Genomic DNA, 21523 nt, shown 5'->3' with positions numbered 1-21523 from the left:
AGATATAAGAGAAAATAATGTTTATAAATCGGTTTATATTGAAAGCAACCAACACTGCCCAAAGTTAGTAGTAAGTGATTCAGGTAAAGACCCCTCCAATGCCCCTACCCGAAATATGACGCTGTTGCTTGTAGAATATAATATTTTGATTGTTGTGTACATTATTTGTCCGGTCGCTGAAGTCTGAGCAGGACCGGTTGTTTAGACCGGTTGTTTAGACCGGTTGTTTACACCCGTTCAACACAAAATAACTCTTTCCCACCGATTTGAACATTGTTTTTCATTTCTTACTTTGCCCACAACTTGCTTTTCAAAAAGGGGGAACTGAGTAAAAAAGGGGCGTCATGTCACACAGTGGTCAGTTCCTACCGAGCTCGCTTCAAGCACCAGTAAGGTCAGAAGCCGCTCGATCTTGCAACAACTCAAAGTCGCCCTTTAGGGGCACCTTCAACATCCAACAAAGCTGCTGCGGAACATGGCAAATGCGAAAGACACACTCAATCCTGGCCTATGTGCCATAGCGCTTGCCATCCGATCCCGTGATGGCCCTAGATTCGTTTTCCATTATCCTCCGCACCCTTCAACCAAGCCCACCGAGCGCGAACTCCGCTTTGGCACAGAATTGGATACCGAGCCCGCTGAGGCAGATGATCAGGAGCAAGATGACTATGATAGTGATGAGTCCGAATTGGAAGAGAGCAGCTATTTGGATATGCCTGCGTTGGGCAAGCTCGATCTGAATGAAAAAATGCAGAAACAGCAACAACAGCTCCCGAAGCAAAAACGTCACGTGGGCACGCCAGACGGTGACGACCACTATAACGACAAGAAGGGAGAACATGTGGTCCCTTGGGAACATTTATTCGAGTTTCCAACAGCCGACCTAGAAAGCATCCTTACACCATCCAGGGCATTTCACAAGAAGAAGTTCGAGCTTTCCCTCGACCCCCTTCACTTTGTTGCATACCCAATGCATATCCGCGAAGACGGTCTCTGGAAGAAAAAGAAGACTAAGAAGTCGAGAAGGGCGACAAAGGAAACAGATGATCCAGAACCGGGACCGGAATCGGGAGAGGCTAAGTCTAAGGAAAAGAAAGATCAAAAAGCGGGTAATACGTCGGAGGATGGGGACGATTCCGGTGGAATGCTTATGTTTAATGTGGCATTTATTCTTAATCTCCCCAAGGATGAGGAAGATGAACGAATCCTTGAGATTTACGAGCATGTCATCAGGAAGTTTAACAAGGCTCTGAATCATGCTCAGGCTTCGAACAACTATGTTTGGAGGGAATCGGAGGTGATTATTGCGATGAAAGAAAAGGCCCGCGAAGAGCGTACGTTTCCTCGAGCCTTTTGGTCGGTATTATATTAATCAATTTGTAGGGCGCCCTATGAGTTGGCTGTGGACCGAAATCTTGCTGAAGTCAACTTTGGCCGGAGCGATTCGGGATGTCTTCAACGCGATCTCCAACAACAAAATAGCTACTCTACATCTGGCTACCACACCCCCAGTAGACCTATCTTTGCAAATCCCCGTTCCGCCTTATCTTACCAGTTTTCCAAGGTCAGATGACCGGGCAATGCTAGGGCTCCTACTAACCTCTTCCAACGCCACCATTGATGAAGAGGGCAACGAAGACCCATCCTATCTCAATAGGCATTTTGCTCTTCTACTTCTCGACAACGAGGAGAAGATTATAGCCGAGATCCAAGCGGACAACACCGAGCTCTCCCCACCACTCATCGAGTGTATTCGACTTTGCAGCCCAACGCTGTCATTTCTCCAGGTTGCCCAAACGCACAATATAGAACTCAGCAGCTTATTAATTCTTGCTCAACATCTGGTTTATTGGCGTAGAGCCGTCGCAATTCGGCCGCTCCACGCCCGCGAGATGTATATCGTGTCGCCGAATTGCGATAGTCGAAAGCTCCCAGCAGCCAATTTTGCATGGAAAAAAGCATTCCCGCTTGCACCATCCCTTCCTAGCTACCTCGCCGCTCTATCGGCAGCTCCCCGTCCGTACAAGACGTTTTCGCCTAGCAAGAACCATCGGCCCACCTATTTGGAGATGTTAGCATGGGCAATGCGTGGCGGCTGGGTCACTCAATTGTGCACTTTTGCCTGGATCCTCGTATGGCCAGAAATCTTATATGAAGTTCAATACCAGCTCAAGGCTGGGGCTATTGAAAAGGCGAAGAATAAACCAGCTTCAGGACAGGCATCCACCGCCTCAGCCGAGTCAACCGACGAATCCGGCGCCGAGAAGAAACCCATCGATCCAAACGCACCCTTGACAACAGAACAAGCAGCTGAACAGGCCCGCCTTGAACGACTTGCTAAGAAGGCTGCTGAAGATGCTGCCGAATTCGCCGCCGAATTCGCGAAGATGCCGGTCCCGGTCGCAACAGATCATCCTTCACACAACCCTGCTCCGCACCTTAAGAACCTCTCCCCGTACATCATCAAAGATCCGCATAAAGTCAACCACGAAGAATCCCTCTACATCGCCGCCTATGGTAAACGCTTTACCGACCCGAAGATCAGGGATTGCTGGTTTAAGTTCTGCAGCAAGTACTTCAATGGCACGGAGGCCTTGGAGATGATTGCGTTGCAGGAGGGTATGAAGCGGAAGGAGACATGGAGTATATTGATGCATTTCCAGGAGATCATTCTTGTATGTAAACATTGGTGATTATTTCGCCGTATTGTAGCAAATGGGTCTGGCTTCTAATAATCGTCTAATGTCTGATGTTTAATGGTGGATGGGTGGATGGGTAGGGGCGTCTGGTGTTTTATTAGGTACCTAGGTAGTTCAGATGATACCCAGGAAATGGACACAACGCCTACTTTTTCTACCCTGCCTTGAATTTGCAACTCAACATTCCTCGCAATTGCAAGAAATTTGAGCTACTCAATTGAAAACCCACCTCCCACTGCGAACTAACTCTGACCTAGAAGCAGCGCCAGGACACAACTTACTTCCCCTCTCACCTAGGAACTTCTCCCTCCTCCATCCCGAGCAAGATGCCAAAAGACCCTGCCAAGCCAACCTGCATACCAACATGATCCCCTTCTCGTTGTGCCACCCAGCTTTCCCTAAGACAAACTACCCTATAGTTAATATAATAACTAATCTATCAACGCAGTCTATTAAATGAAATAGAAATACTCAATAGCCAAACGCCAAACGCCCTTGCCAAACTGGGATATTCTGGGACTGCTAGAGAAAACTGATAGGTAATTGGAGTAGAATCAAGGACGCACGCTGACCGCATCGTGCATGTCCACGTAGCCCCTCACCTACAAACCCTCAATATCCCAATCCCGAGGTTCAACGGCTATGCTCATCATTGTACTCCGTAACACACGGTATGTACCTATATTAATACCCAGGTACGAAGCACGTAAAAATCCAGGGTCCAACGTCCGCCTCCCACGGACAGCAAATTCATTGTAAACCTCAAACTTCTGCGCATATTGGACTAGTCTAGACCTTATGTGCCGCTTCTCGCGGTTAGGGATTGGTAGAATACGGGGTCCTAAAAACGGGCCAACGGCAGCTATCCATTACAAATAAATAATCACCAAACCTGTTGTGGGAGTAAAGGGGGGTTGTCACCGCCATTTTGCTATTGTTTCGATTGAACGCGTCATGATTGCCTAATAGCCTAGCAAATACCAACGAAACAACTGTTAAAACCCAATCAACGAAAGGAAATTCGTAATATTCATGCTATCGATTGCCCCTTTCCTAAACCTGATAATATCCCATTGCGACGAACTGCGGGCTTTTCAAGATTCCACCCTATTCCCTATTCTAAAATAGCCCCCAAACACTACCTACCCAACCGCCAAGTCAACACCAACCCATTATAAATCCCTGCGTGCTTACCACTCATGCTGTCCGTGGTATTTTCCGCTTTGATCGCATGCGGGCTCGTTTCGAATACAGTCTTGCGGCGACGTTGATCACCTTGCATTTAGCTTGTGCTTAGTGGCGGTGAGCTGTACACAGAGGAGAAAAATTAGTTTATTATTCTTTATGATTTGAACTTGAACTTGAACTCTATTGGTAGAAGCAGAACCAAGGAAAAGGACATATCATGGGCATCATTTCAACATCATCATCAGAGCAGTGGAGAAGGACTCTGGGAAATGCGTGCCCTTTCAATTCGTGTATATCGTAAATCGTAAATCGTATGCAACACCAAGAGTTATGGTCATCTCATCAACGAAGAAGATGACACTCAAGTGGTTGCATGATACTGGTCATGCTTTGCTATTCGAGACGGAGTACGGCGTGCTCGGCCAGGACAGTTATCTTCTATCGTACCCGACAGGAGGTGCAGGAAGCGCTGCGGAATACGGGTTGTCATCAATGTAACGAGGCCCATAATCGTCGCGGAAACTATTCTGCACAGGGGCATAGCCGTTGGACCGGCTTCTAGTACCCCCATTGATGGCCCTTTGTCGCTCAAGACGTCTTTGATGTCGCTCTTCCTTTTTCTGCCCAAACTCTTTGCATTCGTTTCGGATATGGTTGACTTCTTTGAGCTCCGAAATGGCACCCTTGATCCCGAGGGCTGCGATACCGATAGATGCTGCATCTTGCAGTGTTGCCTTTGCCTTGAGCTTTCGGGCTTCTTCAGGTGACATCTCGCCCTCTGCAACCGCCTTCCTTCGGGCATCCCGCTTTTCCATGCTCTGATAGACGTTGTGCGCCGCATGTATCGTGGCAACCGTGGCCAAACCAGCAGTAAGAAATTGCTTACCTTTCATCTTCCTGGCACGCTTTTCATCATCCCCTGAGGATCCCAAGTCACTACTTGAGTCATATGCGGATTCTTTTCCTTCGGCAACACGCCTGTTCTTGCTATCCTTCTTCTTTGTGCTTGAACGACGGTCATCGTCATCCCTCGACGTGCCGTAGTTTGAACGTGAGTCGGCATAGCGGGGATCGCCATATGGCTCACCTCTGCTTGAAGCATAATCGTCATCTCGGGACGAGTGGCCATGGCGAGAGCGTCTGGGTTCGTAATCGTCATCAGATCCATGGCGTCGTGATCTGTGACTAACATGCGTTTCGTCAATCTCTCGCACATCTCGATCACCTCGATCACGGCTAGCTGACTTGGCAACTTCTCCTATCCCGAGGGCAGCGAGTCCTTTTCTGGCGTAATCCGTAACACTTTTGCTTCGCTTATGGCGGTCCTTTTGGTCACCACGTCGTGGAGAGGGGCTACGGCTGTCATAGGAATCCGGGCTGTGTCTCCGTCGACGATCACCAGCTCGAGACCGCGAACGGGAGCCTCGGGAACGTGATCGGGACCGATCCATAAGTTTCTTTCCAGCCAGTGCACCCAAGCCTGCTGTAGCAAGGGCAGCAAGACCTGCACCTTGGCCACTCCCCCCTGGGCCTTTGGATCGCGATCGTGACCTCCCAGATCTCGTCGATCGATCATCGTCCTGCACATCTTTCCTTGAACCATTGATAAGTCGGTTCCCGGCAAGGCCGCCAACCACGGCCTCGAGAATATGGCGTTTGCTGTGTTTATCAGGATCCTTATCTGCCGCAGCATCGATACCGCCGGCTCCAATAGCAGCAGTGAGAATGCGCTTGCCTTTGGCCCCGTCCCATCCTCCGGGTTCCTTTCGTACTCTGAATGCTTCAGTGGCGCCGGCGAGAAGAGCAGCCTTTGCCGCTTGTTGGAACCTGGCAGCACCTTCCGGGGACTTGCCTCGACCATGCGATCGGCTTCTGGTGGAGCGGCGGCTTTTTGTAGAGAGGTGGCTATCACCGCTTCCGCGTCGACTATGGCTTTTCCCGTCTTTACCTGTGAGAGCTTTCGCTGCTGCCCCTAAGCCCACGAACCCAAGAGCGTCTTCAACGAGGGATTTTCGACGGCTTTTCTTTGGCTCAACAGTCTCTTCGTCAGAGGAGTAATATTCTTTGAGTTCTCCATCCCGGCCGCGACGGGACACGTGCGTCTTTATGTGCTCCTTCTCCTTATTGCTATGCTTAGCATAGAACTCGGCGCCTTCATATGCGGCAAACGCACCCGCCGCGCCAACTGCAGCCGATGATAACGGATTTCGAGTGACTGGCCGGCCATCTGCCTGCTTTCGATCCCATACTTCCTTTGTTCCCACAGCGATAGCTGCTCCCCCAACCGCAGCCAAGATCTTCTGATTCCGGGAAAGAGAGCGGCGACGAGGCTTTATTTCTCTCTCTTCGTCGACGTACATGGCGCTCTTGTGGCCTCGACGCTCGTCAAGATATGGTCCATAGCCCCGTTCGGCGGAACGAGACCGGACGGGCGGGCCGTACCGATTGTCTTGAACCATCGAGCGCCGAAGATATGGGTCAGCGCCTGGCGGCGGGAAATCCCGCCGAACTTCTTCTATTGACAGATCGCTGTCCTCGCGAGTTGGGCGGCGGATTATATCAGTGTGTTGGGACACATAAGGTGAGCCTCGCACGTAGGTTTCTTGTGTGTCGACGTAGCGCGGTTCGCGATCATCCCGATGGCGATGGGATCTATGTCGCCGAGGGTCGTCGTATCTGTCGTAGTCGTAATCGCCTGACATGATGGAGGTGTAAAAAGTTGTGATATTGGGTCAGCGCCCTGTTCCTATTTAACTGATGCCGTCTGGTTAGTTCAACGTTAACAGTACATGGCATCTTGAAGGTAAAAACCGACCAACTTGAGGTTTGACGGGGTAGCGTCTCCGATAATGAGGTCGATAACAATAACAAGAGCGATGGGGATGGAAATGACGATGAAGATGCGGACAAAATAGGCTGAAGAGGGGAAGTGGGTGGTGGGGAGAGCGTGGCAGTGGCAATGACCATGGTACATGTACGGTGAGACAGCATGCGCAGCAAGCAGGAGATCCCTGATTTTGACTTGGCACAGAATCAAGTTGGCAGGTTGGGAGGTTGGGCGTTGGGAGGTTGGTGATTGGTACTCGGTGTACCTTATTACGAAAGTACTGTGGGTAGTACCTGCACCCTAGACAATGCAATATTAGGCTGACACGCCCCCAGGTCACCTCAGAGTTGGAACTACCCTTTTGACAGATATTCAGGGTCTAACAAGACACACAGCTACCTCAGTTCAGGGCACGGGGAATGACGAAGGAGCCCGGCCTGCCCCGAGGACCAACGTTGTACAATCAGGGCCTGTGGCTGTGCAGTGCGCTCTACTCTGCTCTGCTCACAAGACTCTCTCTGGTGACGTGGGCTGACAACCACGGCCACGACCGCGGCCACAACCACGAGACGACCTGGAGGGGAGAGACTGAAACTAGTACTGACACACATTATCATGCACTTAAGCCCCGATTAACAAACGAATTCATACCCGCAATAGCTATAATCCCCCTTACTTAAGTGCCCACTCACAGTAATCACGCACTCTCTACCCCATTGATGGAGGGGCAACTCAGAGCTGCGGCGATGATGTCATGTCTTGTCACGTGCAAACTCGAGTACAGCAGAGGGCTTTTCTACAAAGTATTGTATACCTTCCTTGACAACAAATAGTGCCTATAGCGTCAAATATGCGATGGTATTGAGTCTAGCTAGGAGAAGCCTGTCAGGGGAAGAGAATTTACATTGTACGGGTCCTAAGGGTTATATAAGGATTATATACTAGTAATTGGGCAAGGTCACCCACAATGATACCGGAGCCTTACGAAGTAGAGCCTTGGTGGTTAGGAGACTTAAGCAGAACTACAAATCACTTTGCCACTCTATCTAGGGACCTGACCTTGTCCTATCTGGTCATCGCCAGAATTGACATATCCGCTTTATTAGGAGGTGGCCTAGCTCTCTCTTAAGGGGGAATGTGGGATGTTGAACAAAAAACCAACTTAGCCAAAAGTGCGATGTGCAACAAAATTTTATTAGGGGCAGGCTTAACTCGCTTTTAAGGCGGCATTTGAGATGTCGAATAAAAGTGCAACTTGGACGAAAGTGCGACATGCAACAAAACCTAACAAGAAGAGGGTTACGGAGCAAGAACCTGAGAGATTAGCAAAGTGCGATGTGCAACAAAACGTTATTTAGGGGATGCCTAACTCGCTTTTAAGGGGAGATTGAAGATGTCGAATAAAAGAGCAACTTAGGCAAAAGTGCGACATGCAACAAAATTTTGGAACGAGAGGGTTAAGAAATTGAGACATTAAGAAAAAGTACGACGTGCAACAGAACCCTTCAAGAAGAAGGCTGACAACTTGAGACATTTAGCAAACGTGCGAAGTGCAACAAAACTCTTCGATCATTCTCACCTTATAATGGCCAAACCCGAGGTCAGGGAGGACCCCTACGGCGACCACTAGCAAGATTGGAGCTTGCTGGATATGTGTCGGCCAATTTTTAGGGGGTTTAGGACTACATACCCGCCTGATAATTAGTGACTTTCTGCTTTCAAGCTGAGGATTCTACGTTGTGTTGTGTTAGAAGAGCATATCTTTCCTCTAAGGAACAATTACATGGGTGGATAAGTGTTGTACAAATAAGGGCGAATAGCAGCCTGAGCTATGTGGTGAGGTGTGATGAGTCATTTTAACTCATCGCAGCCCAGCCTATGAGATCATGGAAATCCCTTACTTGACCCCGCCTTCGGGCCTACCTCCTATATACATGTATCATCTATCATTCGCCAAGTCCTCCATAGTAAATCGTGTTGACAGCGGCCCCTCCAAGGCGTACACTGAAGGTGTTTTATTGTACAGTATATAGAGGAAGGTGAGCTCTCAGGGCAGACCGTCTTCTTTCCCTTCACTATTTACCATCTCTCTAATCATCTCATTTCACACGTCTACAATGCTCATTCTGATCGCTGGGATTACGGGTAATGTTGGGCAGCAAGCTGCCCGAGCTGGTTTGGAGCGAGACCACCAAATTCGAGGGTTGGGCCGTTCTCCGACGAAGCTCGATGCCGCAATTCGCTCGGGACTCGAATCGTTTGTGGAGTCGAAGAATTACTATGATATCTCCGCGTTAGAGCAAGCGGTCCATGGTGTCGATGCTGTGATCTGCGCGTATGGAGGACTTCCAGAGTTGGCGCTTGATGGCCAGCTCTTACTCCTGCGTGCCGCGGAGCGGGCCGGAATCAAGGTTGGTGACCAGCCTCTTGCTAGGCACAGTCGATTGGCTAATACGTTGATCTGTGACTGCAGCGCTACTTGGCTGCATCCTGGAACTACGACTGGCGCCGTATTTCATTCCAAGACGAAGAAGTCTACGACCCCTACATAGCCTTCCACGCTCACGCCACCATCTCCAGCAGTATCAAGACCCTTCACATTCTCACCGGCATCTTGGCCGAAGTCTTCTTTGGCTCGCACAAAGAGCGCGGCTTCACACCTGCCGATGATGGCGTCTGGGACCCGGAACCCCAAGGCTCTGCTACCACCGGGCCAAATTCCAGAGTGAGAGCAATGGACGTCTACGGAACCGGTAACGAGCCTTGGTACTTCACTTCAGAAGCCGATGCCGGCGCGTTCAGCATCGAAGTCGTGACGGGTCCAGATGCAGAGAAGGGTGGTTTTGTAAACTTAGTCTCATGGGTGCACTCCCTGCGCGAGGTTGCTGAGATTTACCAGAAGGTCCACCCCGAAGCGAAAGTTGACATCACGGAAAAGGGGTCTGTAGAAGAGCTGGAGAAGAAGGCTATTGCAGGTAGGGAGAAATGGGGCAGGGCCAAGTTTTGGGAGTACCACCGTTTGTTTTTCCAGCTGTTCACGGTAAAGGGAATCTGGAACTTGGGGAAACTAGACAACGATAAATATCCAGGAGCGAAGGCGACGAGCCTCGAGCGATTTTTAAAGGACAATGCTAATATCTGAGGTAGATAGTGGAATGATTATAAACTTGATCTGACTGGACAACCATATGGACAACTCATCATTGTCGAGGTATCCACACTGGGAACTTCCCAGCTGTTTAGATAATACTAGTGGGGTAACTACAATCAAGTAATACAGCCCCACTACTCAATAAAGATGAACCGCGCAGCTTCCCCTGATCAATCCATCGATCAGGAGCTGGAGAGCATGTTGGCGATCTCTCCTAATCCTTGAAATTATCATCCTAGTTGGGTTGCTGGCCATCCATCACCCTTTTAGAAGCTCAGTTTGTTGTAGCTCGGCCAAGCCTAGCAGATGGTTCCTAATGTTTCAACCAGCTCCCGTATCCCCAAAACCCCAGGTCTCAACGAAGGCCGGCGCGTAAGTGGCTCGTCAGAACACAGCTGTCGTGGAATCACCACAGTGGAGGCAATTGCTTTGCTCGGGTACCTTCAGGACATATGCCAGCCAGTCCACATTACCCATATCAAGCGATTCCGAAACTCTGGTCATGGCCAAGGGAAAGCACCACGTCTTCTGCGGTCATTGCAGAGGCCCCATTGCGAAACCTGGAAGCTATGGGACTGCATGTCATTCCAAACCCCATTCGCTGAGCAGCTCCAGCTGTCTTTGGAGCTACCAAGTATCCAATTGTTATAAAAGTGACTTTTGAGATCGATACCTGTACGCTGAAACTTGAAAATTATCGAAGGAATTGTAAAAAGTCGGTGACTGGGTTTGAAGAAAGTATGTGACTTGAGGGAAATGTGCGTGGATCAAGGCCACTTGAGCCTTCTACATTCTCGAAAGCCCCCCCAAACATTATCTATCAACTGTGGACGCATCTATAATATCAAACGGCTTGGCACTGGCCGAGATGTCATGTTTAACTCCAACTCAAGTAGGCTCGGTTGACTCGGTTCTATTCACAGAATAGCTCCTCCTCGCAAACTTGGATCTCGTCCTGCCCCATACTTCGTACCACAGAACAAACGAGGGAGAAATTCAACTGATCGCGGAAAGCATCGACTATGAAGAAGGGAAACGAAGGGTTGCGCGCTACTTTAAACAAGCTTCTAAGCTCAAACGGAGCCCAGGGATACTCGTGGCGGAGAACTTAACGCATTAAATATGCTTCCCGTTCCCGACGGCCGCTAGCAAACAATCAAATACAAATCGTTGCCGCCCATTCCTCGTCATCGTGTCGCGTTTAATCCTCCCCTAACTCGACGGCGTGGCCGCCATCATGTCTCTCTTCATTGTCCATCTTGCCAATGGCTTCGAGAATTGTTTCAGCTGTCGTTTTTCGAGGTGGCTGATGCTGTGCGCTAGCAGGGCAGATGCTTGGCCTAGAAGTGACTGCTAGGGGCTGAGGTTGCAGCTGGACGAAACATCAATATTCTCCTGTAGGCCTCGGATATCACCCATCCTATCTCATCTTGTTGGTAATTTCGCAGTATGGGGTTATAGATTGCGCATATCTCCTCTTCTCTCTAGCAGAACGCTCCAGAGCACTGATTGAGTCGATCCTACTCATCCCCTCTTTTCTCAGGGTGTCGGGATGTCCTCTTTCGACAGTATCAACCAGAATGTCTTCGGATTCACAGCACTGGTCGTCTCACTTGTGGCTTTGATCACCACGGTTCTCCAAGTTCTCCAGCAGTATTTCTCGAGCGCTGAAGGATATCGAAGATGTGCGGTATCAGTGATGGGCGATTGGTCAAAAGGGACACATCGGAAGCTTGTTGCAAGGGAATTCAGAGTAGAAGTCGTTTTCGAAACGCCTGTGATCTTCGTGGCCCCTCCAACAAACCAATTCGGCCCCATCCCCAATCGAAAGATACATTACATTGATGGCAGTGACGAGTCATATACGAATACCCGCGTCCTCAAACCAATAGCCCAGAAGAAGGCGGATCAGGAAGCTGGGACCCGAGTACATACAGCTGATGACGAACGAGCATCATGGCTGACCCTCCTCTCGATGCTCCAGCGAGCCGAAAACGATTCTCGAGTATGGGACAACGAGACGCGGACGAAATATGGCCCTCCCAGAACCATTCGAGACCTGCCAACACCTAAGCACCAAATTGCTGTTGGCCTACAGAGCAAGACCCGGTCCTGGGACTTTATCCCATCTTCTATCACCAAACCATACGCCACCACGGCAATCTGCCATCTAGTGGAGATTATGGCAATGATGGGAATATACTGGAAAGTTTTTGATCAGATTTTATGGAATTTAAGAGCGGAAGGGAACGGGTTCATCTTGACCTCAACCACTGTCCATGGCCTTGGTGTTATGGTTGTATTTGCTGTCACTGGAAAATCACAGTTCACTACCAAACGGGTTATTCCTTGCAACGAGGTGAAAGAACTAGCGTTTGGCACGGTACCCAACATCTTTGAAGATAACGAATATCTACTGCGGGAGAAGGAGGCCCAGAGTCTTGAACTCGTGTTCGGAAATAGCGAAGAAGTTAGATCAACTCTGGAATCCCTCGGCTGCAGCGCAGCAATGTGTGAACGGTATGAGCAAGATCGCAAGCACATATTTTCGAGTAGGTCTTTCCGTTCCGCCCATTGTCAACTGTAGCTAACCTACTTCTAGTCTCCTTCGAAATTATCGGCATGCTTGGACGGGTCATTCGAATCCGGGGAAGTAATTTTAGAATGATTCCTAATCCCACACCCGACTCATGGCTCAAGGAGAACGGCCAAAGAGCCGCGTGGAAAATCACGCGCTTGATGGAAGTCTTCCAAGAGAAGGTGGCTGGGCTCATAGACACAGAGGGTCTCGAGGAAGGCCACCCAGTTCATTCCATATCTCAAAGCTGGAAGGCAATCTCTGAGATGGGCTACAAAGACGAAAAAGAGTTACCCCTCGAAGTTCGTGAAGCGATCCACGATGCGCTGGACGAGAGGACAACTTATTTGCTCTCCCTCAAGCAAACGGTCGTTCTCAGCGTTGTCGTAGCGCACCTATCAAAAGTTCTCGAGGTCCTTCAAGACCAAAATTCACCCCTAAACAATATCGTGCTAGCCAATAAGGAGGATACTCTGCTAAGTTATTACTTCTCCCATATCCGACCAGCCGTCATTGGGAACCTGGATACGCTGGGAAACCCGCTATCTAAGGAAGAAAAGGAACAGCGGGATACGATATGGATCTCGCTGATCTTTCGAATGCTGTGTTGGCTCCTCCTGCACGATTTTGATAAATCTGATGTTAGAGTTGTTCCCGCCGATATGAAGGGAAGTAGGATGCCGATTTATATTGGTTGAGTCGCGAGCGAGAATATAAAAACGTCTGGTTGATTTGAGCGCGTCATTTGAGCATTTGGCTTTAATAAGGAGTTGGGACTGTTACGATCTTGAAGCATAATACCATCAACTGCATTTTGCATGCATACGTCGATTTTAAAGGATACCATATTATATTCGGAAACATTTGTCATTTATTGGGGTGAATTTGGTATAAATGCACCAGTTTAGTAGATAGTATACAGAATGATAACAAAGGTCTGCATGCATGCCCTGATTGGTCTTACTCGCCATCCGCAGCATCTCCAGTGATAGTTCCACCAGCCTGTTTCCAAGATTGGGCCATAGCGAGGAAGTTGGAAAGTTTCTCGGTCTGTCTGTCGTCGGCAGGGAATACGTAATCGATATACTCCTCGTAGCTGTCGTCGTCCAACTTGCGACGACGTTTGGTCTTCCGAGGCATCTGTTTCTGGACCTCTTCGATATCCTCTGCCGAGCCGTGTGTTCGCTCGAAGGAAAGCCATGCGTTGAGTAGAGAGACTCGCTGTTTAGCAGTTAGAAGCATATTCCAAGAGACAAAATCATGGGGGAGTGATCGTACCTCTTCTTTCAACTCCTTATCCTTCATGCTCTTAAGAGCACGCTCAAACACCTTCCTCGCGCGCGTCTTGGCGACCTCGCTAATAGGTTTCTCCTCTTCCTCCTCTTCTTCCTCATCTGGGACGTTGATCTCAAAATGGGCATAGCTAATCCAGACCTTAACGTGGTCGGTCTTCTCGAGCAGCCGTTCGTAGAGTTGGCGAGTTCGCTCATACTCGCCTTCCTCCTCCTCGAAATCAATATATGCTTTCCATAGCAACTCTGGCATGTCTAGTTGGGTTTGGGTGATAGCGAGTTCAAAGATGGCACGGGTACGCTCTAAGTCATCGAGACCTCGTTCTAATTCAGCGAACTTGATCCAGGCTTGGCAATTTGCGGGATTCCACTCGATGTGCTTCTCATAGAGAGTTCGGCATCGAGTAAACTCGAACAATTTCATTTCGAGTTCGATGTATCCTTTGAATAACTTGTCTTTAGGACACATCCCGATAGCCTGGCCGAGGGTCTTTCTTGCGGGAGATAGTTGCTGTTGCCGAATTTCAAACTGTGCCTTCATGAGCCAGATTTTGGCGAACGTAAATTTCTTATGGGGGATAAGTTTCAGGCATTCCTGGTAAATCTGCCTCGCACGCTCCGTGTCCTTGGTTTCCATCTCCTCCCAGATAGCGTAGAAAACCCATAAATAGATATATCGTCTCCAATGTCGCTTCTCCTGCGTAGGTGGTATTTGAGCAATCGCCCTCTCATAGACATCGCGGACTCGGTCGACATCTCCAGATACTTCCTCTAACCGGGCATAGTCAAACCACGCGTCGTAGTTTTTGGGGTTCGCTTTGACTTGTTCCTCATATTGGACCCGTCGCTTTGACAGGATCACATCCTCTACACCCTCTCTATCACCAAATTGCTTCTCAAAAGTGGTGTAGGCCTTGTGGAGAGCAAGTGATTTGGATCTTGCCAGACGATCTAAGGCGTACTTGTAGATTGATCTCGCACGCTCGTACTCTTTCAGCTTCGCCTCGTACCTTGCATATGCAATGAATAACCGTTCATCCATAAATTCATCACCTAATGCCTCAACAGCGGTGCCAAACACCTCCCTGACAAGATCACTGGTCCCAAATTCTTCTTCAAATCTAGCCCATTTGATCCAGTTCCTCGGCTCTGGATGAACTATCGTGAATCGCTGGAAGATCTCTCGGGCTCTTTGAAACTCGCCATATCGCTTCTCCAGCTTTATATAACTGCTCCACGCTGCCTCGTCCGGCTCCCAGGTCATCCATCTCTCGAAAACTTGCCGCGTTCCGGGAATGTTCCCCAGCATCTCCTCCATATAGGCGTATTTGTACCACAATTTATCGATTCTGGGTAGAATTGTAACTGCGCGGTCCAACAGGTTTCGGGCATGGTTGATATTCCTAGATTTCATTTCCGCCTCGATATATCGAATCCATAATGTGACAGAAGTAGCATCAACATCGAGAGCTCGCTCAAAAATGGATCTCGCTCGCTTGTATTCCTTCTGCTCAAGTTCCCATTGTGCATATCTCATCCAATTGTTCATATTAATCCTGTTCCTCCGCACATAGTCCTCGAACTCCTTCCGCTTTCTGCCTTGGAACTCATGAAGCTCTTCGAGATCGGCGAATCGCTGTGTTGGCGCCTGCAGCCCTGGCTCCTGGCGATCGACAGCTTCTCTCAGAAGCTGTTCCGCTGATATTTGGATGGCGCTGGGCGCCTTGTTCTTGACCCTGGGGGGTCCACGAGCTGCCTCCATGTTGGCGACGTTTGCGAGGCCCTGGGAGAGTTTGTTGTCGCAGGCTAGCTTGCCTAATAAATTTCAAAAGTCCAAGTTTTAAGGATTTAAGCGCGGTGTACCTGATGGCACGGCTCCGTAATTCAAAGCCGAGCGGGGCGTGATACCTTCTGAGATATGGGACGAAGGTATGGAGTATTGATTCAGTCGCGAATGTTTTCGAAAGCGCGCTAAAATCAAAGCTGGGATGCGGCCGCTAGCGTCATATCGAAATGTTAAGTAAATAACCTCACACAACCTTGCCTAAATTCTACAACTACGCGCTATCCGACCCCAACCATTCTTTTTGCGAAACGATGTCTACTCTCGCAGATGAACTGCTGCAAGACTTCGAGGACTCGGGCTCTGAGGGCGAGGAGCAACAAAATGAGGGCCTCTTCCCGAATGATGATGGGCTGAACGCCAACAAAGCGACAGTATCAAAGGCGAATGAAGAAGGAATGGAGCTAGATGGAGATGAGGAGGATGTCGTAGAGGATGAGGAAATGGGAGGCGTCGACGACTCGGGGATCGATGTTGAAAGCGAAGAAGAGACGAAAGCTAAGGTCGAGAAGATGAAACTGGGAGGCGTCGACGATGTGAGAAGTGTCGCGAAGCTGATGAAGACGTTGGAACCAGTCCTAGAGGTCAGTACATATTTCTTTTGCCCCTCCTATATTCTGATGATGCATGTTTACATTGCCCATTTGTGTGTTAGCCCTGACAGCCTCGCGACGTATAGAAAATCGCATATTATCAATCGTTACCACCCGAGAAGCAAACTACCTTTGTTGGCTCAGTGGAAGATAACCCCGAGTACCACCTCCTGACGCAGTCGAATACGCTTGCAACATCGATAGATACGGAAATAATGATCGTTCATAAATACATACGCGATCACTACTCGATACGCTTTCCCGAACTCGAGACGCTGGTCACGAATCCCATAGACTATGCCAAAGTGGTCACTATCATTGGAAATGGACCTATGGATGGAGACAGTATCAAGGCACTTCAAACATCTAAAGACAACCGGTTAGGAGCTACACTACGATCCGTCCTAGATGGCCCTTCAGTGATGATTGTTACTGTTGAAGCAACCACCACCAAAGGCCGGGATATGTCAACAGATGAGCTTGAGAGGGTGATGCGTGCTTGCGATATGACTCTAGCACTAGACCGGGCAAAGAAGACTTTAACGGATTATGTACAATCCCGGATGAATTTGTTCGCTCCTAATTTGACGGCGCTCATCGGATCCCTTACGGCAGCGCAACTACTCAACTTCGCGGGAGGACTGACAGGCCTGGCAAAAACCCCGGCCTGCAACTTACCACCCTTAGGATCGAAGAAGCAGTCTGGCACTGGGTTTGCCACCAATGTGGGAGTTAGACAACAAGGTTTCTTGTATCATTCGCCCATCATCCGTGGTATTCCAAACGACCTAAAGCGACAGGCCATGCGCATAGTTTCGGCCAAAGTTGTGCTTGCGGCTCGCGTGGACCGCGTCCACAGTAGTGCTGACGGCTCGACGGGAGAAGAGCTCAAAGCCTCATGCCTAGAACGCCTGGAAAAATTGACTGAACCTCCTCCAAACAAGGGTCAACGCGCACTCCCTGCTCCCGATGATAAACCAGCCCGGAAACGAGGTGGCCGACGAGCACGCAAAGCCAAGGAAGCAACGGCTATGACGGAACTTCGCAAGGCGCAAAACAGGATGGTATTTGGCAAGGAGGAGAAAGAGGTTGGATACGGCACCGGCGAAGGAACGAAAGGTCTCGGTATGATTGGACAAGCCAATGAGGGCCGTATCCGTAATCTGCAAGTCGACCAGAGAACCAAAGCCAAACTCAGTGCGAAGAATAAGGGCTGGGGTGGTGCTACGCCTATCAGCGGCTCTGCGTCTACATTGCGCGGCTTTGGCCAGGGTGCTGGGGCAGGCATTGATTTAAGGGGCAAGGGATTACGAGCCTCTGGCGTGGGCACGACTGGCGCCGGTGCTGGAACGGCATCATCAGTAGCTTTCACGCCCGTCCAGGGCCTCGAGCTCGTCGATCCTAAGATGGTGACGGAGATGAATCGCAAACGGAAAGCTGAAGAGGACCGATGGTTCAAAGGGGGAACCTTCACTCAAGTTGGTGGAGGAAGTACGAATGGTTCCATGGGACCGCCATCTTTGCCACCGAGTAAGAGGGTTGATACTGGGTCTGGGAAGATGGCCCCTCCTCCTTTGCCGGCGAAGAAGTGAATCGCTTTATTGTTCATCTGTCCGGTTTTCGTTTTATGATGGCGCATGTATTGTAAGATTGAATGGGTTAATGGGGGAGTTTAGGACATACATCGCAAGGGCGTTGCTTTAGGCATTCAAGGGAGAGGCTCAATGGCGGGGTTTTTCAATTGTATTAGATCTGGCTTGCTCAGGGCAACATTATACATCATTTGAAGCTTGTTTTTGCCGTCTGCATTTCCAATTGCAATTACCATTCCTGTTTTCGTCATGTCCAATTTCCTCGCCGTCATCCCTTCATCCCAAACAAATCCCTCCTTCTCCTCTCCTGTTCTGGTCGGTCCAGGCGCCTCGCTATCTATTCCCCCTCTCACCTATCCATCTACCGCTGAGCTACCCATTCCCCTCTCCTCCCGTTTATATCACATTCTTCGGTCTAGCCGATTCCCTGCTCTATTCCCGTCCCCGCTACATCCGCCTCTGATCGGTCCTCGCCGGTTCCCATCTATCCATCCATCTCCGTCTCCATCTCCGTCTCCATCTCCGTCCACATCTCAGCTTGCCACAGCACGTCATAACATAACAAGCATCACCCTCCAAAACAACAGCTCTTATTATTTCCTACCCCGCTCATATCGAAATCCCCCCCCACAAAAAGGCCCAGTGAGCACCTCATGCCAGTGGCAACAAGGGAAAAACCCTCTATCAAACTTTCCCCCTAAGAAAGGTGCCTCAATTTGCCACTCGACCCTCTCTCAGCTTGCGTCTCCATCCCTCTCTTGTTCATTATCAATCAATCAATCATCAATCAACTAGCCCCCTTTGCCCTTACCGTCCGTCGTCAAGCGTCAGCCTGCATCGACCTATCAAGTGCCCGCAGCCACGCATGTGGGATAGGGACCGAGTGCAACCGGCGAACGGGCGCGGCGCCGGTGGGCGGAGGGGATCGATTTATTTCAGGGTATTATCGGCTGTGCTCAAAACACTACTCTACAAACCCAAATCCACCAAATCTAGAAGTTCATGGACCAGGGCGCCGTCAGCAGTCAGCGGATTTAGAGTTTCGCCTACTGCCAGCTAGGGAAGAACCCAGCGCGCGAATGGGAGCACGCCCAGCTGGTGACCTGTGTGACCTCTGTGTGACCTGTGTGTACCAAGCGCCCAATTCCACCAATTCCCCCCTCTAACCCCTCTATCCCCTCCTCGCTGCTACTTTTCATCCCGGCGAGGATCAAACTGCCTACTTACGCGAGTACTGTCACGGTCCCTGAGAGGAGGCGTTGCTGCCACTTCGTATGTCTCCTCCCACTACTCGGAATCGATAGCTTTCCAGCACGGCTTGTGCCCACCTGTGAGAAGCTGTAGCTCCGCGCAGCGCCAAAAGAGACCCTGCGGGGTAGGTAACTACCTACTTCGGAGAGTGGCTATGTTTACCTGCCATCTACGTACCTACCTACCTACTAGGTAGGTATCTACCATCTACCGGCAATTGCACAACGCGGGTAGCTAACTCCGCAGCAGCAGAGTTTCAGGTGCAAAATATGAGCATTGTTTTTGACCCATCATCCGTTCACTGAAACAAACACGTCCTTCATGGTGATCAATTGTCCCTCCCCCATCACCGCTTCCACTGAGACAGCTGCGGAGAGAAGCTTCTCGGACGACCGGACGGCCCTTACCCGCGGAACAGGTAACGAGGAGGATTTGACGTTTCGAGGGAGCGAGGCGAAGGGTTGCAAACTTGCGAGCGCAAGCGGGTTTGGGTTCATCCCGGCGGAGTTTGATACTGGGATATATCTAGAGAGTGTTTTGTTTTGGGTAGTTTGCGCTCGTGGAGGGGCCGGTATCATCGTAGCGTTGGTTGGTACATGTATGCTGTCCGTCAGCTTAGTTACCTACCTTACCTAGCTACCTACCTTAGGTAGCTTGCGGGAAGTGAGGCAAACGGTTCCGGAACAGCGGTGATCCCAGGACGGATGTTAGATTAGATGGAGATGGGTTCCCCATCAACGACGGACTTGTACTATACTTGTACCTACTTACTAGTCGTTTGTTGGGATGACAGCTACGGAATATTCCGAGTACAACTAAACTACACTACAAGTCAAAGTAAGCCACGCTTCATACGCCAAGTCCCAGCGGCGGGGGAGGGGGGGGGGGGGGGGGGGAGAGGAAAGAAAGACAAAACAGAATCATAGATCGTTGTTCTGTCTGTGTGTATGCGTCTGCCTGTGCGTGTGCTTATGCGTGCGAGGTGGCTTGTTTTTTCCCGCCGTTTCATCAAGGGATGTTTTTGATTGCGTTCGTTTTCGGCGTTGCGTTGCGTTGTACAGTGCTATGTTATTAAGACAGGTGCAGATACGGCGGTAGAGAATAAGAGACGAAACCCCCAAGCCGGGTGTCTGGGACAGGGATGCCGCCGCTCACTGGCTGCGAGGAGGTTGCCGTTGCGATGATACTCCCGCCTGCTTGCCCTGTCCGGAGAGTCAAGGTATGGATAATGGAGCCACCAGCTCGGCCGTGCAGCGATCCCCTAGGTAGGGTTTATCCCGGGAGCTGGGACTGCAAAAGTCGATTTAAGACCTGGCGGGGGTTGGTTCCTTGTTTTTTACCGCCGTTGATGTTAATTCTAGGCCCTTTTTCACGTACACTGCAATATGCTACAGCCTACAGCCTACAACTCACTGCGTGCTACCCGCTAGGCCCGGGGAAACGCCCGGGGAACGGGCGGGCAAGGTCGAGGGATTGACTTTCTGGCGGATCCGGAAAAGTAGTTCGGATCGGCAGACATGCAAGATCTACGGGACTATAGCACCGACCATCCTGGTATTATTAGGTTTATTGCTTTGATCGGAGGGCGGTTTCACATGGATGGGGAGCAATGAGCACATCGGGATTGGGGAGGTGGGAATCGGGGGACGTAGTACCGACGTACGAGGCTCTGGATGAAGTTGTTGCACATTCTCATTATGTACCAAGTATCAAGTATCAAGGTAGAGTATATCTCGCAAAGAAGTTTGCTTTTGTATTTCATTTCGTAGTGGGAGTGGGTATCGTATGCTGCCACACCTGTCACTGTCGCTATCCCCGCGAAACCATGCCATCCGCCCCCCTTGAAGATGTACGCGGTGGGGCCCGTCCATCCATTCTGTGTTCTGTGTTCTGTGTTCTGTGTTCTGTACTTCCAAACCTGGGTATCATCCACCAACGTATTATCGACCCTGATTTTTCATCCCCTCCCCCCCCCAAAGACTCGCCGCCCAACCCGCTTTGGGACCCCTATGCATGTGAAAAATAAGGAGAGAAGCCAAGCACCGGGAATTCCAAGGCAGGAAGACCATGTATCCTATAATACCGCGCATGTGCCAAATTTGGAACCGAAGCCCGCTGTAGAATAATGTGCGCCAATGAACCGTTGAAAGAATGCTGCCATCTCGCGCCAATTAATTATGAACACCAGCCTATGTACAGCACCGCCGTGTGCAACCAGGACATTTCGCGTCGCCCATCACGCAAAGTAGCACGTAGGACCAAGTTACTCCGTACCGCGGTCAGAGAAGAAAGAGGGGGGAGAATGGAAGCCTCGCACACGCTTTTGCAGGTGTAGTTGTCCGCGAGGGGGACAACATGGCTACGAGACCACGAAGTATAGTATTCTCGTCTGCGCGCACGAGCTGCTGAAAACATCCACCACCACGAGAAGGGGCCAGCAATGTGCGGGAACCCACTGGGCTGCTGGTGGCGCACCCGCCTCGGAAGATGCGGGGCGAGGCGAGGCGAT

General features: G+C 50.2%; 6 protein-coding genes across 6 annotated transcripts; 4 read left to right on the top strand and 2 right to left on the bottom strand.

Annotated features, from left to right (window-relative positions):
• Nucleotides 1–475: 475 nt before the first annotated feature.
• On the top strand, nucleotides 476–2693 carry BP5553_02084 (UPF0171-domain-containing protein; the record flags this gene model as incomplete). The annotated part of the gene is made up of 2 exons (XM_032010707.1): nucleotides 476–1334; nucleotides 1384–2693. 2 exons carry the CDS (start codon nucleotides 476–478, stop codon nucleotides 2691–2693), a joined length of 2169 nt encoding a protein of 722 aa, XP_031874761.1.
• Nucleotides 2694–4318: 1625 nt separating this feature from the next.
• Nucleotides 4319–6589, bottom strand: BP5553_02083 (Uncharacterized protein; the record flags this gene model as incomplete). The annotated part of the gene is made up of 1 exon (XM_032010706.1): nucleotides 4319–6589. The coding sequence occupies one exon, from the start codon at nucleotides 6587–6589 to the stop codon at nucleotides 4319–4321; it is 2271 nt and encodes a 756-aa protein (XP_031874760.1).
• A 2242-nt stretch (nucleotides 6590–8831) lies between these two features.
• Nucleotides 8832–9856, top strand: BP5553_02082 (Uncharacterized protein; the record flags this gene model as incomplete). Its single annotated transcript, XM_032010705.1, has 2 exons — nucleotides 8832–9125; nucleotides 9188–9856. 2 exons carry the CDS (start codon nucleotides 8832–8834, stop codon nucleotides 9854–9856), a joined length of 963 nt encoding a protein of 320 aa, XP_031874759.1.
• Nucleotides 9857–11417: 1561 nt separating this feature from the next.
• Nucleotides 11418–13141, top strand: BP5553_02081 (Uncharacterized protein; the record flags this gene model as incomplete). The annotated part of the gene is made up of 2 exons (XM_032010704.1): nucleotides 11418–12417; nucleotides 12468–13141. The coding sequence occupies 2 exons, from the start codon at nucleotides 11418–11420 to the stop codon at nucleotides 13139–13141; spliced, it is 1674 nt and encodes a 557-aa protein (XP_031874758.1).
• A 262-nt stretch (nucleotides 13142–13403) lies between these two features.
• On the bottom strand, nucleotides 13404–15497 carry BP5553_02080 (TPR-like protein; the record flags this gene model as incomplete). The annotated part of the gene is made up of 2 exons (XM_032010703.1): nucleotides 13404–13664; nucleotides 13722–15497. The coding sequence occupies 2 exons, from the start codon at nucleotides 15495–15497 to the stop codon at nucleotides 13404–13406; spliced, it is 2037 nt and encodes a 678-aa protein (XP_031874757.1).
• Nucleotides 15498–15832: 335 nt separating this feature from the next.
• Nucleotides 15833–17763, top strand: BP5553_02079 (Nop; the record flags this gene model as incomplete). Its single annotated transcript, XM_032010702.1, has 2 exons — nucleotides 15833–16162; nucleotides 16258–17763. 2 exons carry the CDS (start codon nucleotides 15833–15835, stop codon nucleotides 17761–17763), a joined length of 1836 nt encoding a protein of 611 aa, XP_031874756.1.
• Nucleotides 17764–21523: the final 3760 nt, after the last annotated feature.

The sequence above is a fragment of the Venustampulla echinocandica genome (genome assembly GCF_003357145.1).
Source record: "Venustampulla echinocandica strain BP 5553 chromosome Unknown scaffold_0, whole genome shotgun sequence".
In the NCBI taxonomy this organism is placed as follows: Eukaryota; Fungi; Ascomycota; class Leotiomycetes; order Helotiales; family Pleuroascaceae; genus Venustampulla; species Venustampulla echinocandica.
The sequence above is the reverse complement of the archived record's forward strand: the minus strand, read 5'-3'. Positions and strand labels throughout refer to the sequence as shown.